The sequence below is a fragment of the Spermophilus citellus genome (genome assembly GCF_964194105.1).
Source record: "Spermophilus citellus genome assembly, chromosome: 9".
NCBI classification, from domain to species: Eukaryota; Metazoa; Chordata; class Mammalia; order Rodentia; family Sciuridae; genus Spermophilus; species Spermophilus citellus.
This window is the reverse complement of record NC_138191.1, coordinates 15,332,586-15,347,263: the sequence shown is the minus strand read 5'-3', so window position 1 is coordinate 15,347,263 and position 14,678 is coordinate 15,332,586. Positions and strand designations below refer to the sequence as shown.

General features: G+C 39.3%; 1 protein-coding gene and 1 pseudogene across 2 annotated transcripts in view; both read right to left on the bottom strand.

The window, feature by feature from the left end:
* LOC308655900 (transcription factor JunD-like) overlaps positions 1-14,678 on the bottom strand; it is a 315,440-nt pseudogene that overhangs the window by 61,714 nt on the left and 239,048 nt on the right. The gene's annotated exons all lie outside the window — the stretch shown is intronic.
* Positions 2,918-14,678, bottom strand: part of LOC308656749 (putative E3 ubiquitin-protein ligase IRF2BPL) — a gene marked incomplete at its 5' end in the record, with an annotated part of 134,050 nt that continues 122,289 nt past the window's right edge. The window contains 2 exon segments of the mRNA XM_081308126.1: positions 2,918-3,551; positions 3,553-4,496. Of these exon segments, the coding sequence (XP_081164252.1) occupies positions 2,937-3,551; positions 3,553-4,496 (1,559 nt within the window). The 3' untranslated portion in view covers positions 2,918-2,936.

Sequence of the window (14,678 nt, the reverse complement as noted above, 5' to 3'; positions counted from 1 at the left end):
TTTCCTTTCATTTTCTAATTTGTAAGTACTTGTGTTTTGGAATCTGTTAGTTTCTCTTTGTAAAGAACAGTCTCACCCCTCTCTCATGAGAAGTTTTGAAGCAAGCCTGATTTCATAAACAAAGTAGAGTGGCTCATATTGTTACTGGAGTAATGTTTTAAGAGCACAAATCTAATCATATCACTCCCCTGCTTAAACTACTCTTTGGTTTCCTGTGTTTACAAGGTTCACTGGTCCACTGTCTTCTAAGGGACTCATGGGGCTGCAAATCATAATATATCTTCATTGGAAAGTCAATTGTGTAATGGCCCTTGAACTCAAGAATTGTGTGTACAGAATGGGTAACTTCTGAAACTCAATTTTCACATCTATGGGAAGGGATTATAATAGATGATTTTATATGATCTACAGGAGAATCAAATAAGAAAATAGTTTTCAAGAGCTATTCATGCTGAATAATTTCAAAAAAATCTATTTTCATATACTTTGTATCTTATAACTAATATATATTAAATTTCTTCAGCACTGGACATTGAATGCAGTGAAGTCAATGGTACATAAGTTGATAATTGTGAGACAGAACCTCAGAAGCCTTTGCTTTAATGAAATATTTAATTGTCTCAAGGTAATCTGATAGGGAGAAACATAAGATACCTTGGGACAGACTGCAGAATTGGATACCCAATTGCAGTGCCAGTCTTCAGGTCAAAATAACATTGACATTATCTTCCCAGGGTCAAGGACTGGAAGACTGCAGCCTGCATTGTGATACTGAGGAAATTCAGATCAAACCCCTCAGCTCTGTCAGGGGCCATCTGAGGTATTCTTGTCTATGTTTATAAAAACAATAGCATGGAGATTCTGCACAATGAAATTCCCAATCTGTGAGGACAGAATTAGGTATGTCACCAGGGAAGAGGTTTTTTGGTATGGTTGAGAATGAATCTTGAATGCCCTTTCCACTATTGGGCCGAGTGGATTATTCTGTGAAATTAACAACTTGCTGGAAAGCTCTGTGACAATAACCTTACCCCTGGAAGACCCACCCCATTTATAGCTAAAGCCCTGCTTGCCCTCAACTGCAGATCTTTATGACCTCCACCACCACCATTGGTGTTTAAACTCTGGTTAAATGGCTGCTCTCTCTAGTATCCTCCCCTAAAATTGCATTCAACTTCTCCATTCAAGTACACTCCTCTTCCATCACTGTGCCACCTGTCATGCAGGCACTCAAAACTGCTGTGCCCTTTTACACCATTAGGCCTAAACATGTCAATTCTGGGAATAACATTATGAGCATGTGAGAGAAACTTTCAGAGACCTTTCACTAACAGTGAGAGGAGTCATGTGCTGAGACAGTGGAATGAGGCAAAGTGACATGGATGTTCCCCAGTTTCCTTTGAAGAGAAATATCCCCCTGCAGTAATCGTGTAGTAAAAGAAATCCACTACCAATGAATTCACATATTGTTATGTCTTAATATGATCAACTATTATATTAATAGAGAAATGCTGACCCCTAAAAAATATTAAACTTCATTTAAAGGACATCTGTTTCCCCTCTTTTCTTCAATCATATAATCTAGGGGAAAGTGTTGCTTTAACTTAGGAGTTGTGACCATTGGGAAAACAACTCTATAAAAACAATATTGTCATTGGCTACTGAAACTACTAATGAAATCATGCATTTTATAATTGTAATACATAGAGAAAATAAATTATAATTCATTCATTTAAAAATTAATAGCACATTATTTACAAAATATTTATATTTTTGTCATTCATATTAGGCTCCATCATGGCTCAGGTGGCACTGGCCTGTTCCCATTTCATTGAATTAACAATCCTGATATTAGTATGTTGTTCCATATTATGTGTGTTGTACCCTATGCATCTATGTGGGGATTTCTCCCTGAAAAGAACCCTGAATTTGTAAAAATTAACACATCACCATATGGCTTTTACACAATAAACCCCTCAAGGATAAATACCTTTATAAAAGAAGATTTTCTGAAATATTTTGTGAGGAAGTAAAGAGCAACACACTTGGGAGCAGTCCAGAATGTGAGCACTTTTTTTTTTTTTTCAGAATTAATATCAATTGAATTTATTACAAGTTACTAAGCTCCAAGGCACATTACAGTGTTCTGTTAACTACAGAAATGTATAAAGGACAAACAGAGCAGATTCTCCATGTCTAGCATTTCGCTCTACTGTTCAAAAGCATCCGTGCATCAATAAAGCAAAAACAAAACAACACGTGAAGATCCAACACATTCAGGTCAGTAGAAACAAACCTAAACATCTTCCCCTCACAAACTTGCAACAAAAAAACACCCCGTTCCCCCCCAACACCCCCCTTACCATTTTGCAAGCAAAACAGGAAAACAAAACAGAACAGAACAGAACAAAATAAAGTGAAAACTTCAACACTTGGGGCTGTTTAGAAAGAAGCTTTCACCATTTTATAGCATCATTATTATTTTTTTTTTTAGGCAGCAACACTGGCCTTGGCAAAACAAAAAACGAAAAACAACTTTTTCTTTTGTGTGTTTTTTTCCTTTCAGAGTGCATAACATTTACAAAAATACACACCAGCAGCAGTCGTTGCTAAGGGCTATTAATTCTGTACCTAGGCAAACATTCTGCCACCAAATAAATGCTAACGAATATGATGCAAATGACCCAACTAATATTATACTGCTTAACACAAACCAGCTTATCCTTCAAATGAAGAAGTTACACACCTTTGTTTCAAAATATAGAAACATACGACGAAAATAATGTCTATACATAAGACTAACTTTTTGCAGTTTGTAATATTCACAATTCTACATCTTGGGGGTGAGGGGAGGAAAATTGGAGAAGGGGTGGGGGAGGGGCTTTCTGGATTGGAGAGGAGCTGGTCTAGGGCAAAGGAGATGGGTGCCCTGTGGTTCAAGGGTCTCTCTCCTTTTTCACTTTAACATCCCCAGCTAAGATAGTCGTGATTTCGCCCTGCATGAAGGCCCAAGGTACATTCGACCCGACTAAGGGGCATTTCTCTCCGCTGGGGCAATACACCTCGCCAGTGGCCCCCTGGGCCTTGATACTCTCTCTAGAGCAAGGGAAGCAGAATTTGTGGCTGGGGACGGATGGGCACTGAACGAAATGCGTGTCCTCCAAACGTTCGTGGCAAATGGTACAGCAGAGAGGTCCGCTGTTGGCCATGGGGGAATCCGGAATGTTTTGGGGGTGCACTTGGTCCATACCCGGGTGGGCGCTAGGCGGCGGGGGCGCCACCTGTAAATTCAGGTCCCCGTTACGTGATGCCAAGCGGCGCTGCCCAGGCACCGACGCGGGCGACACTGGGCTGCTGCTGTTGCGCCGCGCGGACGCAGTGGTTGAGTGCACTGAACTGCCATCCTTAGGCGAGTGCGCTGTGCCCAGAGTGTCTGCTACTGACAGGAGGGCGGCCATGGGGGACGGACCGTTCTGCGGGGCTGACTCCGGCGGGGTGGTCCGGTTGGAATGGGGTCCCAGGGGTGGGGGTGGTGGGGGTGGTGGGGGGCGGACCCCCAGCAGTGTGACCAGGCGCCGCAAAGCCCCCGGCCGACATGGTGAGCTTCAGTGCCTCGCTCTGGTTTGCCATCCACTGCTGCCTCTGCTGTTCCTCGCCCAGTTTCAGCGAGCCCTCGGCTGAGTCCGGGGGCTCCGGGGACGCCTTCCTCTTTCGTAGGCTAGCAGCTGCGCCCCGGCCCGAGGGCGCGGCGGGCGGCAAGGCCCCAGTCCCCGGAGGTGCGCTGGGGGCGCGGCTGAGACTCACCAGCGCCGTGGGCAGCATGGGGCAGCTGGCATCCAGGTAGGGCTGGGGCAGCATGTCCGCGCCGGGCACGCCCTCCTTAAAGAAGCGCACAGCTTCGGGCAGCAGGTCCCCAAGCAGGCGCCAGTCCCCGGAGCCGTGCTTCTTCTCGTACTCCAGGTACTTGAAGCCGGAGGAGAGGGCCCGGCCGAAGTCCTTCATGCAGTCCTGGTACATCTGTTTGGCCACACCGGACGCGCTGGAGTACACGTTGCCGGAGCCCGTAGGATATTCAATGAACAGCTTCAGCTCGTAGTCCATGCCGGGCTTGGAGACAGCGTCGAAAGCGAAGACGCGGCCCAGCAGCGAGTGGTCCTTCTTGAAACGCACCTCGTAGGGCGTGCAGCCCGCCAGCGTGAGCAGCGTGTCGAGGACCATCTTGGGCTTGTTGGCCCACTCCTCGGCGCGGTTGCGCAGGCTCTCGCTTAGCTCGGCCAGGGCCTCCGCGTTTCTCTGCTTCTCCTTCAGCTCGCGCTCCTGGTCGGTACTCGACACTGAGCCGGGCCTCTTGCCACCAGCACCCACGCCCACCTCCGCCACCGACGACGAGGTTGAAGACGACGCGGTAGACGCCCCGGCCGAAACGCCCGGGGTGCCCCCAAGACAGGCTGGGCCTCCGGGAGCCCCTGGCGGTGCTGGCGTTTTACAATGATAGCCTTTTTACCAGGCTTTACTTAATATCATTATTATTTTGACTAGTTATCATTATCATGATGATGCTTAACACTGAATGTCTTTTCATACAATTTTTCCATTTCTATGCTTTTGTGGAGAAATATCTATTAAGATTATTTGGCCATTTTCAATTAAGTTTCTATTTATTACTTGTTCTTGAGTTGGCACTGCCTACCATGTACTTTGGATATTAACTCCTTGTCATATATCTGGTTTGGGAATCTATTCTCTCACTCTCTAGACTTTTCACTCTTATAGTCTTTGCTAAGCAGGGCATTTGAGTTATGACATAGTCCTGCTTGTCTATTTCTGTATTGTGGCCCATGCTTTTGGTATCATGTTAAAGACTACATATTGAATGTCCCCTACAGGCCTATGTATTAAATGTCTGGTCTCCCAGTGATGCAACTGGATGGTGGTGAGATCCTTGGAAGAGTTCAGGTATAGGTCTATAGGTCAATGGGCATGCCCATTAGATTGTGTAACCCAACTGTGCTCTCTATTTGCTTCCTGGTATAAGGTGTGACTATTTTCTTGCACACATGGTCCAGGGTGTGCCATAATTCAGAGTCCTCTCCAGAACTGAGCAAGAAAGGCACCGGGCAGTTCAACACCAAAAACTGAGGTACATGAGTCCTTTTTCTTTATAAATTGTTTTATTCAGTATTTTGTGGTACTATGTGCAACTAATGTATGTCATTTCCCAGAAATCATTGTCAATATCATTGCTATTAAAATATTCAAGTATGGCTTTTTGTACCAATTTTAGTTTCATTTCTTGCACATCATTTTTTTTTTCTTAAAGTTACTAAATTTGCATTTTATTTATATCTCTACATTAATGCTTCAATGACATCAATTCTATAATTAGTGGGTTTGACTATTCTATTTGCATACTTGCATATATCAGGCTTTGATTGAATTCACTTCTTCTGATGTCTTTATTCTCTCTCTCTCTCTCTCTCTCTCCCTCTCCCCCCCCATTATGTTTTACAAATAATCTGTCTTCTCCTTCTTCTCATTGTTTTTCTTTAGTTTTCACAAGAAAGAGAATTTGTATGGTAAAAAGGTTTTCATGACTAATTTTATGTGACATGGTAATATACAATTCTATCTATTTTCCTAGAAATGAGAGGTTTCATTCTTCCTTATGACAAAATATAGGTTTATCCTGTGTATATGCCATTATTATTTCTACATTCATCTTTTGAAAGGCACCTATGATAATTCCACATCTTATTGTCAATAGTACCAAAATAGACAAGGTTATGAAGGTATCTCATTTGTATGCTGACTTTTTTCCCCAAAGATATATACCCAGAAGTATATATTCTTTAGTGTATGTGTATGTATATATATATATATATATATATATATATATATATATATTCATTCTTCATACTGACTAAAATAATTTATATATCCACCAACATTGTATAAGCATTTCCTTTTCCCCAAATTCTCACCAGTTTGCATAATACCATTTCTTCTCAGGGTGAGATAAAATCCTAATAAAATTTTGATGTGTATTTACATAATTGAAGATTATGTTAAGCCCTCCTACCACAGGTAATTCTTTTGGGCACCATGGCATCTACTTTCCTGCCCCCCAAACCACCCCACCCTGTGGCCTAGGAAGTGAATATGACCCTGGCCTTCTCAGGTAACCCACAGCCCCTCTACTGCCATATCATGGGGAGCCACCTGCTGTGAAGACCCCTGTCCTGAGCTCCCAGTATCCCTGGGTTCACTCAGGCCTGGGACTCACCTCCTCGTGCCCACCTCCTACCACTTTCAGCATTACACAGAGGTCGGGATCACTCCATGGCAGCTAAAACACACATTGGCACCCAGCTGAGCCCAGTCTGCCCCAGAGTACAACCATCCATGTGCACCCTGCCATTCCCCAACTCCTGCTGAAGTATGGAGGTGGTGCACTCTTTGTTGCCAGGGGACAAGGTCCACCACCAATTTCTGCCACACATAGCACAGTATAGACACCAAAGAAGTCCTGCTGGCAATCTTATGTCTTTTCTGTGAAGATATGTGTAGAGGGGCAGCAAGCGGCCTTCTGCTCACACACCAGGCCAAGAAATGGACAGAGCAGACCCTGAGACAGAACCAGCTTTTATCCTAGGAGAGCTTAGGCCTGTACCCTGGAACCTAGGGGAAAAGGCCTACAGAATTAAAAATACAAAAGAGCTACAGAACTAAAATTTCTACCACTCTTCTTTTCACCCACATTTCCACAAACCTCATGCATAGACATCACTAATAAGCAATGCATTTTAACATACACATACCTCAAAAGGGACAATCCCCAAGAACCTACTACACATACCAATTACATAATCAAGCCATATTATTCTGAGGCAAAATTCCCTCATTACAATTATTCAGCATTTATGTCCACATGTCCTGACTGATGTGAACATTTCAGGGAATTATAATGAAAACACCACAGTATGGTGTGTCACAGATTTTCCTAACCTTCCATACTATGGTAAAATTGACTTAACGACATGTAACACCAGATTTTAAGATAGATAATGACTCATTTCCAAAAGCTTAGACATGGTCAGTCATATTACCATTAGGTACACAAACATATAAATTTCCTATAATTAGTACAGATTCCACATACCTCAGCTTTGTAAGATGGTGAAACAAATTTGGTCATTTCCAAAATAGGGATTCCTACATTGGGATTACCTCTGTTTCAAAACAATGTTCTTTGGCAGCTACATTGCACAGTTTCTACCCTCAGGCACCCCTGGTGTACAGCCTTATACAACAGGAACCTCACAAGCATTGTTAGAATATTCTTGCTTAAACTACAATCATAAAAATTTAACTATGTATAGGAACATTAAAAAAAAACTTTTGAGATGTGCTTGAAGCTATTGACACCAAATATAATTTCTCAAGAAAATTAACACAAGATACCACCTTCACACATTTTAATAATTTCACATATTATGCTAATAAATCATATCTTTGCAAAAAAGAAGGGAAACTATACACTAGAATCAACATGTATAAAACTCAACTTAATAAAGTATCCAACAGGAAAACACTAACTTATAATGTTTCATCAAATTGGACACATACATGGACACACAGTGTACATACTGGGACTCATCTAAGCCATATTCCATTCTTTTAGAAAAGAGTCTAGTGGCATTCTTTGACTATACAGCACTTTCTAATGCATCATTCGTAACATTATATAGCCCACGATATGATCCCCAAACAAAAACCCAAACATAACAAAATGTTGGTCATGTCTCTACAAGGACTAATGAAAGTAAAATGACTTATGGATACATCCCATAGTATAGATGACAACAAATGCACATCCAGATTATCTGTATTCTTTATGTGTAACCACATACCTGCAATCCACATGGATAACACATTAGACTTTGAAATTCCTTTAGATATAAAACAGACAATCAAACATGCATAATACCATACCCAGATGAAGGATCAGACCATAAACTTAACATAAGTGAAGCTGTGTGGATAGATGGTTATGTAACCCCAGACATACTGATGGAATCACTATAATGTGGTAAACATAAAAATGAATACACCTACTTCTACCCCAGGTATAAGATCAAAGCAGCAGATAAAAGGCCTTAATCATGGTGGAAAACAGCAGGTGTGAATTTTGATAGAGTATCACAATATACAGTAGATCATACTAATATGCCATACCATTTGTATATGCTACTACACCAATGGAACAAGCCATAGGAATTGAGTCAATTTGATGTTGTGGCTCATACACCTCTATTTAAAAGATCTTTAATTACCAAAAGATTATGGCAAAAACAGGAACATGTATTTATTTGCATTAACCCGTGTCCTTTGAAAGATGTTACATCAAGGACCATCTCCAAACATGTATAATTGATAGGGAAAGTATTAATGCCACACATAAACTATTTACAGCACAATATTCGTCAGAAGTGAAATTATATAGAGAATGTCCAAGACTAACCACACTCAAAGAGCACCTTTTGCAATACCAAATATACAAATTCCTCTACAAATAATTATAAATCCCATAATTCAGAGGATAACATTAATTATTGACACAGCAATATATGCTAAGGAGCTATACAGAAAATGCCCTCAGAAAACAACATGGCACATTCCACCAATACCGAGGCAACACATCAGGAGAACAAAGGAGATTTTTGAATGGATAGCTATAGCTGGACTAGAATTAGGAGGAATTGTTAGTGCAAAACCTACAGAGGAATTGGATGTTAGAATTGCAGCCCTGGAACACATTAGAGACAAAGAAATTAATGGACTAAAAATAATTTCCAAATCTTTATGTACAATCACACACATCATACATCAAGCTGAACTACAGAGGCAAACTATAGTTCAGACACTAACAGCCCAAAGGAAATATTATGATGCTTTTATACAGAAAATGGATAAGATAATGAACAAAATAAACACATATAACCACTAAGATCAGACATTATCTTAAATGGAACAATTTTACCAGAAGAGTCAATGATGCCAATTGGCACTTTGACTTACCTATACTTAGGACATATAAACCATCATGAGTTACATACATCTAAGGTCTCTATAACTGACCCACAGGAAGAAGTAATACCATTGGGAAATAATCTTTTTGCAGTCTTTTCACCTAATACCTTTAGCATAACTTATCCATGTAAATACATATGCCCTACAACACAAACAATGATAACTACACATGACACATCTGACAGCACCTCCCATAGTGAAGACTATTATTATTATTAATATTACTCTGAATATCCTGACACCAATATATGTTTTGGTGAATGTAAAACAACCCATGAAGCACGTGGAAGTTGACATTACACACTAAATCACATAAATATATAACAGCATTCTCAAATCAACAGATACAGATGAAAAACACATTACAAACTAATATGGTATTTGCTGAAGATGAGGATAAACCAGACATAAAATTGGAATGTATGAAACAATTTCAAAACCAGATTTAACATAATATAGAACAACTACAAATTCAGGATGCCCAAATAACATTGGCTATAGCACACCTTAATAACACAAATCATATTATCTCACCAAGAGTACATGTAATGAAAACAGATTCTTTATCATACAAACATAATGTAGTCAATAGATGATGATGCTCTTGGGCAGATAATATAATAAAAAGCAGGTGATACGATAGGGTTGACACCATATGTTGGCACATTCCAAAATGATTCAAGGACATAAAAGAAATTCTCCACTATGCACTCCTAATAGGCATATTCATGGTAGCCTTAAAAATTTCAGAATGCATGCTAAATGGAATAAAGAAATTAAAACCAGACACAAAGAACTTAAAACACATGTAGGTAAAATTAGATAGCTATGTGACCACCCACAATCACCTCTGATTGTGGAGAAGTGGATGTAATATATATGAATATTACCTGCACTTTACAGCTCACTTGGATACCATTGGACTCACTTATCTTGTTAACACCTACCTGGACTTCCTGAGAAACAGACTGTGGAATTTAGAATACCATTTTATGACCTTGATTGAAAATTGCTTCTGCCTTCTGCTTGATGCTAACATTTTGACATATATTGACTGTAACAACCTAATGATTCTTGCAATATTGTTGTAAGTAATCTAAAATTTAGGGTTAAGACTTTGCTTTGTGCTACCAGATTTGAAGTACTATATAAACACACCTTAGTTGAGCTGCTGTGGCAGATAATTCCTAACAGATTCACTAGAAAATTAAGATATTTAGGATTTAAGAGAAGCTGGAAACAATAAAAAGTGAGACCATTTATCATAATTTGACAGATGTTTTAATGAAAAATGTAAAGAAAAGTCATGTCACTGTATCTCATATACAACACTGTAGTTTTTTGGTGTGTACTTCAGAGTTATGTTTGTGGCTAGGCCCTTGGATTTTACACAAAGCTTATGCTGAGGGATGGATATACCCATATAAACTACCACCTATTTGGGATGCTTTAAAAGTCAAGTAACCTATCTATTCATTTCATTTTTTCTTGATTCCCACTGTAATATAGAACCTGTCAGAATATAGGAAATATAGATAATGTAGTGCCATTAGAACAATAGATTTGCCACTGTTGACATTGCTCCACAAAAGCTTAAGATTGAGCCTTATTTCTTTATAATCTTACCCACAATTTAGTCCTGCTATTCCCTAATCCAACTAATAACATAGACTCATCCCTTCTCATTAGATACAAGATTCCAAAGTTCAACTCTTTCAGATATGTACTTTTTATGAATAAAGCATATTATCCAGAAGAAATACTATAGGGCATAATACCTAAACAGGTGGCAATACTGATCTTAATAGCAGGACCAAAGCCTTTATAACCATACTCAGGTAAAATTTCCACATTTTAAAGACAAGTTTAAAAATGATATAATATTGGAACAAACAGAAAAAATAAGATTAAAATCTAATCCTTTAAGTATTCTTTTTCTTACTCCAAAATATTTGCATGTGCAAACCTGTGTAATACATTGACCCAAATCTCAGAGAGCTTCATAAGGATTTTGATCTAAAGGAATGGGTAGAACCAGGGTGGATTTAGGGAAATCCAGACTCTGTTTTCCAAGATAGAAGTTTGTATTTTTATGAACATAGAAAGATGAAAGTTGGAATTGCAATGCCTGTGTATGTGCAACCAGAGGAACCACCCTCATTCTGGTATTTTAGTCAATATTTAGATTCAATATGTCTCAGAGCATTTGAAAGACTTATAGTGCCTATTAGGATCAGAATATAACAGAATTAACCCATTGGGACTTACATGCAAGACATACTTATGAATGTCCCAACCCTATCATACCACCTGACTTTGATTATATTATAATTTCAATCCCTGGGTACATTTCGACCACTTTGGTCTTAACCAGATGTAATTGGACTATGGTCACTATCGGTGGTTATGGAACAATACAACAAACCACAACGAGAAGTGACTTTTGGACATACGTGGAGTTCAGCCTTTGGCCAGTGAAATGGGTGATTCCTCTCCATTGATTCATAGCACCCTGCTCAGACACTCCCCTACTCCCCAGCATGGACACTGTGAATCAAGTGGTTGGATGGTGAGGATGGCCTTAGGCCTTAGCCTAAGCAACTCCATCTTAAAAAACTCCAGTATGAAACCTTCAGTCTCACCAGGCACACCCACAGATCCCTCCAGTATGGCCTCAGAAAAATTACTTCCTCTCACCCCGATAAACAGAGTGAAGCCTCTGGCAGGCTGTCCTCTCCTGATAAGAGGGAAAGGTGAGAAGATAAGGGTGGAGACCACCAGACCAGATGTTTCTGTCAACAGGATAAGTGATGTCATGGAGAAATCCAGTGGTAGCTGATAAGGATTGCTTGTGGGGGGAGTCAAACCTCAAAATTTAGTATAAAAAATAGAGCTAATGATCAGGGATTCAGCCAATCAAAACAAGGACGCCATTGAGCTGGAGAGCCTGATGAGGACCTAGACTTCCATCACTTGTCATCATTCTCCTGATTCTCCATGTGATCCTCATCACTCTCAAACTCTACAGCCTTGTCTGGACCTTGGTGAGAGCCTTAACTTCTCCCTGTGACCCTCTCCTCAACTGGTCATCCACTCCATGTCAGGAAAATCCTGTCTTGGCTCTGGACCTCATCACTGTGGTTTGAGTGAGTATGCATATGCTAGACATAAAGCCTAAGGCTTGAGATTTTTGAACTTAGCATGCAGAAGGAATGTCTGTCACGATTAAGTGTGTTTTGCAGTTCTTAGAATTAATCTACAATTGTTTGCTGTGAATTAATTAATCTAGAATTGTTTGCTGTGAATTGATTATGTCTATTGCGGTGCCTAGCAATAAGGATTGCTGTTTTTATGATTAAGAACTTATAGAGTGAAATTATATTGAGTAATTTGAATAAATAAAGCATTGAAAGGGGCAGAAGCCTGTGAACATTCTTTATGTCTCCCTCAATTGCATAAGCCACAATTTTGTCCCCTTGTGACAGATTATTACTATTTTTAAAGTATCAAATTAAGGGATTCTTATCACTAAAGATTTTGTTTGTCTCCAATTCTAAACGTTGACTTTATTTTCAGTATTATATCTGTCCTTTGACTGTTATTAGGTTACAGATGATTGCTGGAGAATACTTCCCAAACTTGTACATGATGGGTTATTGGGAATATTTGGCTAAGTGTTTGCTCTCAAAGCAGAAAAATAAAAATGCAGAACTTGTGATGCCAGAAACACGTAGACAGACAGACATCACACTTGCCAGAACATACTGTCTTGGCTTCCAGCACCCATTTGAAGGATTTCTAGAGTTTTATATATAATATAGTTAGTTTCTCTCAAATCTCAAATAATTCTCTTTGTTCTTCTGTACATCACTGGAGCAACTACATTTTTGTTTTGGTGAGAAGCATGTCTGGTTTGGATATGTTATAAATGAACTAGTATTATACATAGACTTTATAAAATTTATATAAGATATAAGGACATGAATCCAATTTATAGGAATATAAATATAAGAAAAAGTGAGATCACATTATTTTGATGTTTATTATAATGCTTCTGTTCCATTCTGTAAGTAAATCAGAATTTTTTTATATATCACTTAATTGAAGGGCTTATCACAATTATTTATAGTATATATCATAAACTGAATAAAAGAAAAAGCTAAATATAATAGCTTTTATATGACTGATAGCAAACTTTTTTTTTTTCACTGTAGAATAGCAAATGTGACTGTGCAGAAAGATGTATTTTAGTCTTGGCCTTATTTCATTATGGATTTAGACTTAATGATGTGAATTTATATACACATCTGTTTGTTGAAAATCTCAAATTTACAAGTAGAGTTAGTCCATGTTATTTGCCCTGGTACTCACAGTCAGCTATGACACACAGAATCTGAAGAATTACCCTCTATGGCTGGCTTTGTGGCTCAGTGGTATAGTGCTCACCTAGCATGTGTGAGGCACTGGGTTTGATCCTCAGCACAACATAAAAATAAAATAAAATATTGTGTGTTTGATAGACCCAACCTGATCTTTTCTTAAAATTGGGAGCCATCTCGCCACAAAGCCATGAAAACATAATTTTGGCTTTACTATAAATTACTGCAAATTCTGAACCTGCTTGGAATGCCTGTCCAAGCCTTGAACTCACCCATGCCTGGCTCTCTGACCAGATAGCAGCCCTCTCTAAAACTTTAGTGATGCCTCACAAATCTTGGCCTTCCCTGGCCAGATAACTACCCTCTCTGAGGCTCTAATGGCCTTCATAAATTCTGATGTTGGGGCCAGCAAAAATGTAAACTACAATTTGTGTTATGCTCATCAGAGTTCTGTTATCTGTAACCCCCCTTTGTGTAACTCTCTGGGCTATAAAGCTGGGCTGCATGAAAGCTGCTGCTGCTGTCTTGTTCCCATGGTTTTGGGTGGGAGAGGCAGCCTGGTTGGCCAAAATAATAAGTTTGCTTTAATTTGATTTTAATTGGAGTCAGTGGTCTTTTCTTGCGTCCTGGTCTAACATGTCCACCTACAACTAAAAAATAAATGTTAAAAAAACAATTATCCAATAGAAGCTGGATAATTGTGAACTCATGGCAGAATAAAGACAGTCCTCAGGGAGACTCTCATGGCAGTTGTACTTACTGCTTCAAGTCTTTGATTTTATAACATTTTCATTTTTGGCCAGTAAATCAGTGACAGTACCATTCATACCATGTCCTTGGCAAAATAGGATACAGCATAATTACAAAGGAGTGAGGAGTGATGGAAAAGGGAGGAACTGAGGGACAAGATTGGCCAAGTGATGTATGTACATATATGAATAGACCCCATTAAATTCCACCTTCATGTATATCTATAAAGCACCGTTTCATTAAATAATAAATAAATAGAAGGAAGACCAATAAGTGTCAGAGAGTAGAGGAAGGAGGAAAAAAAAAAAGTAAAGTAAAAGTACTTTGGAATGAAATGTAGCAAACTATATCCCATGCATATATGCATGTCAAAATGGACCCCATATTATGTATAACAAAAGTGCTCTAATAAAACATTTAAAATTAGGAAAAATATACATACATTGCCAATTAAACGGA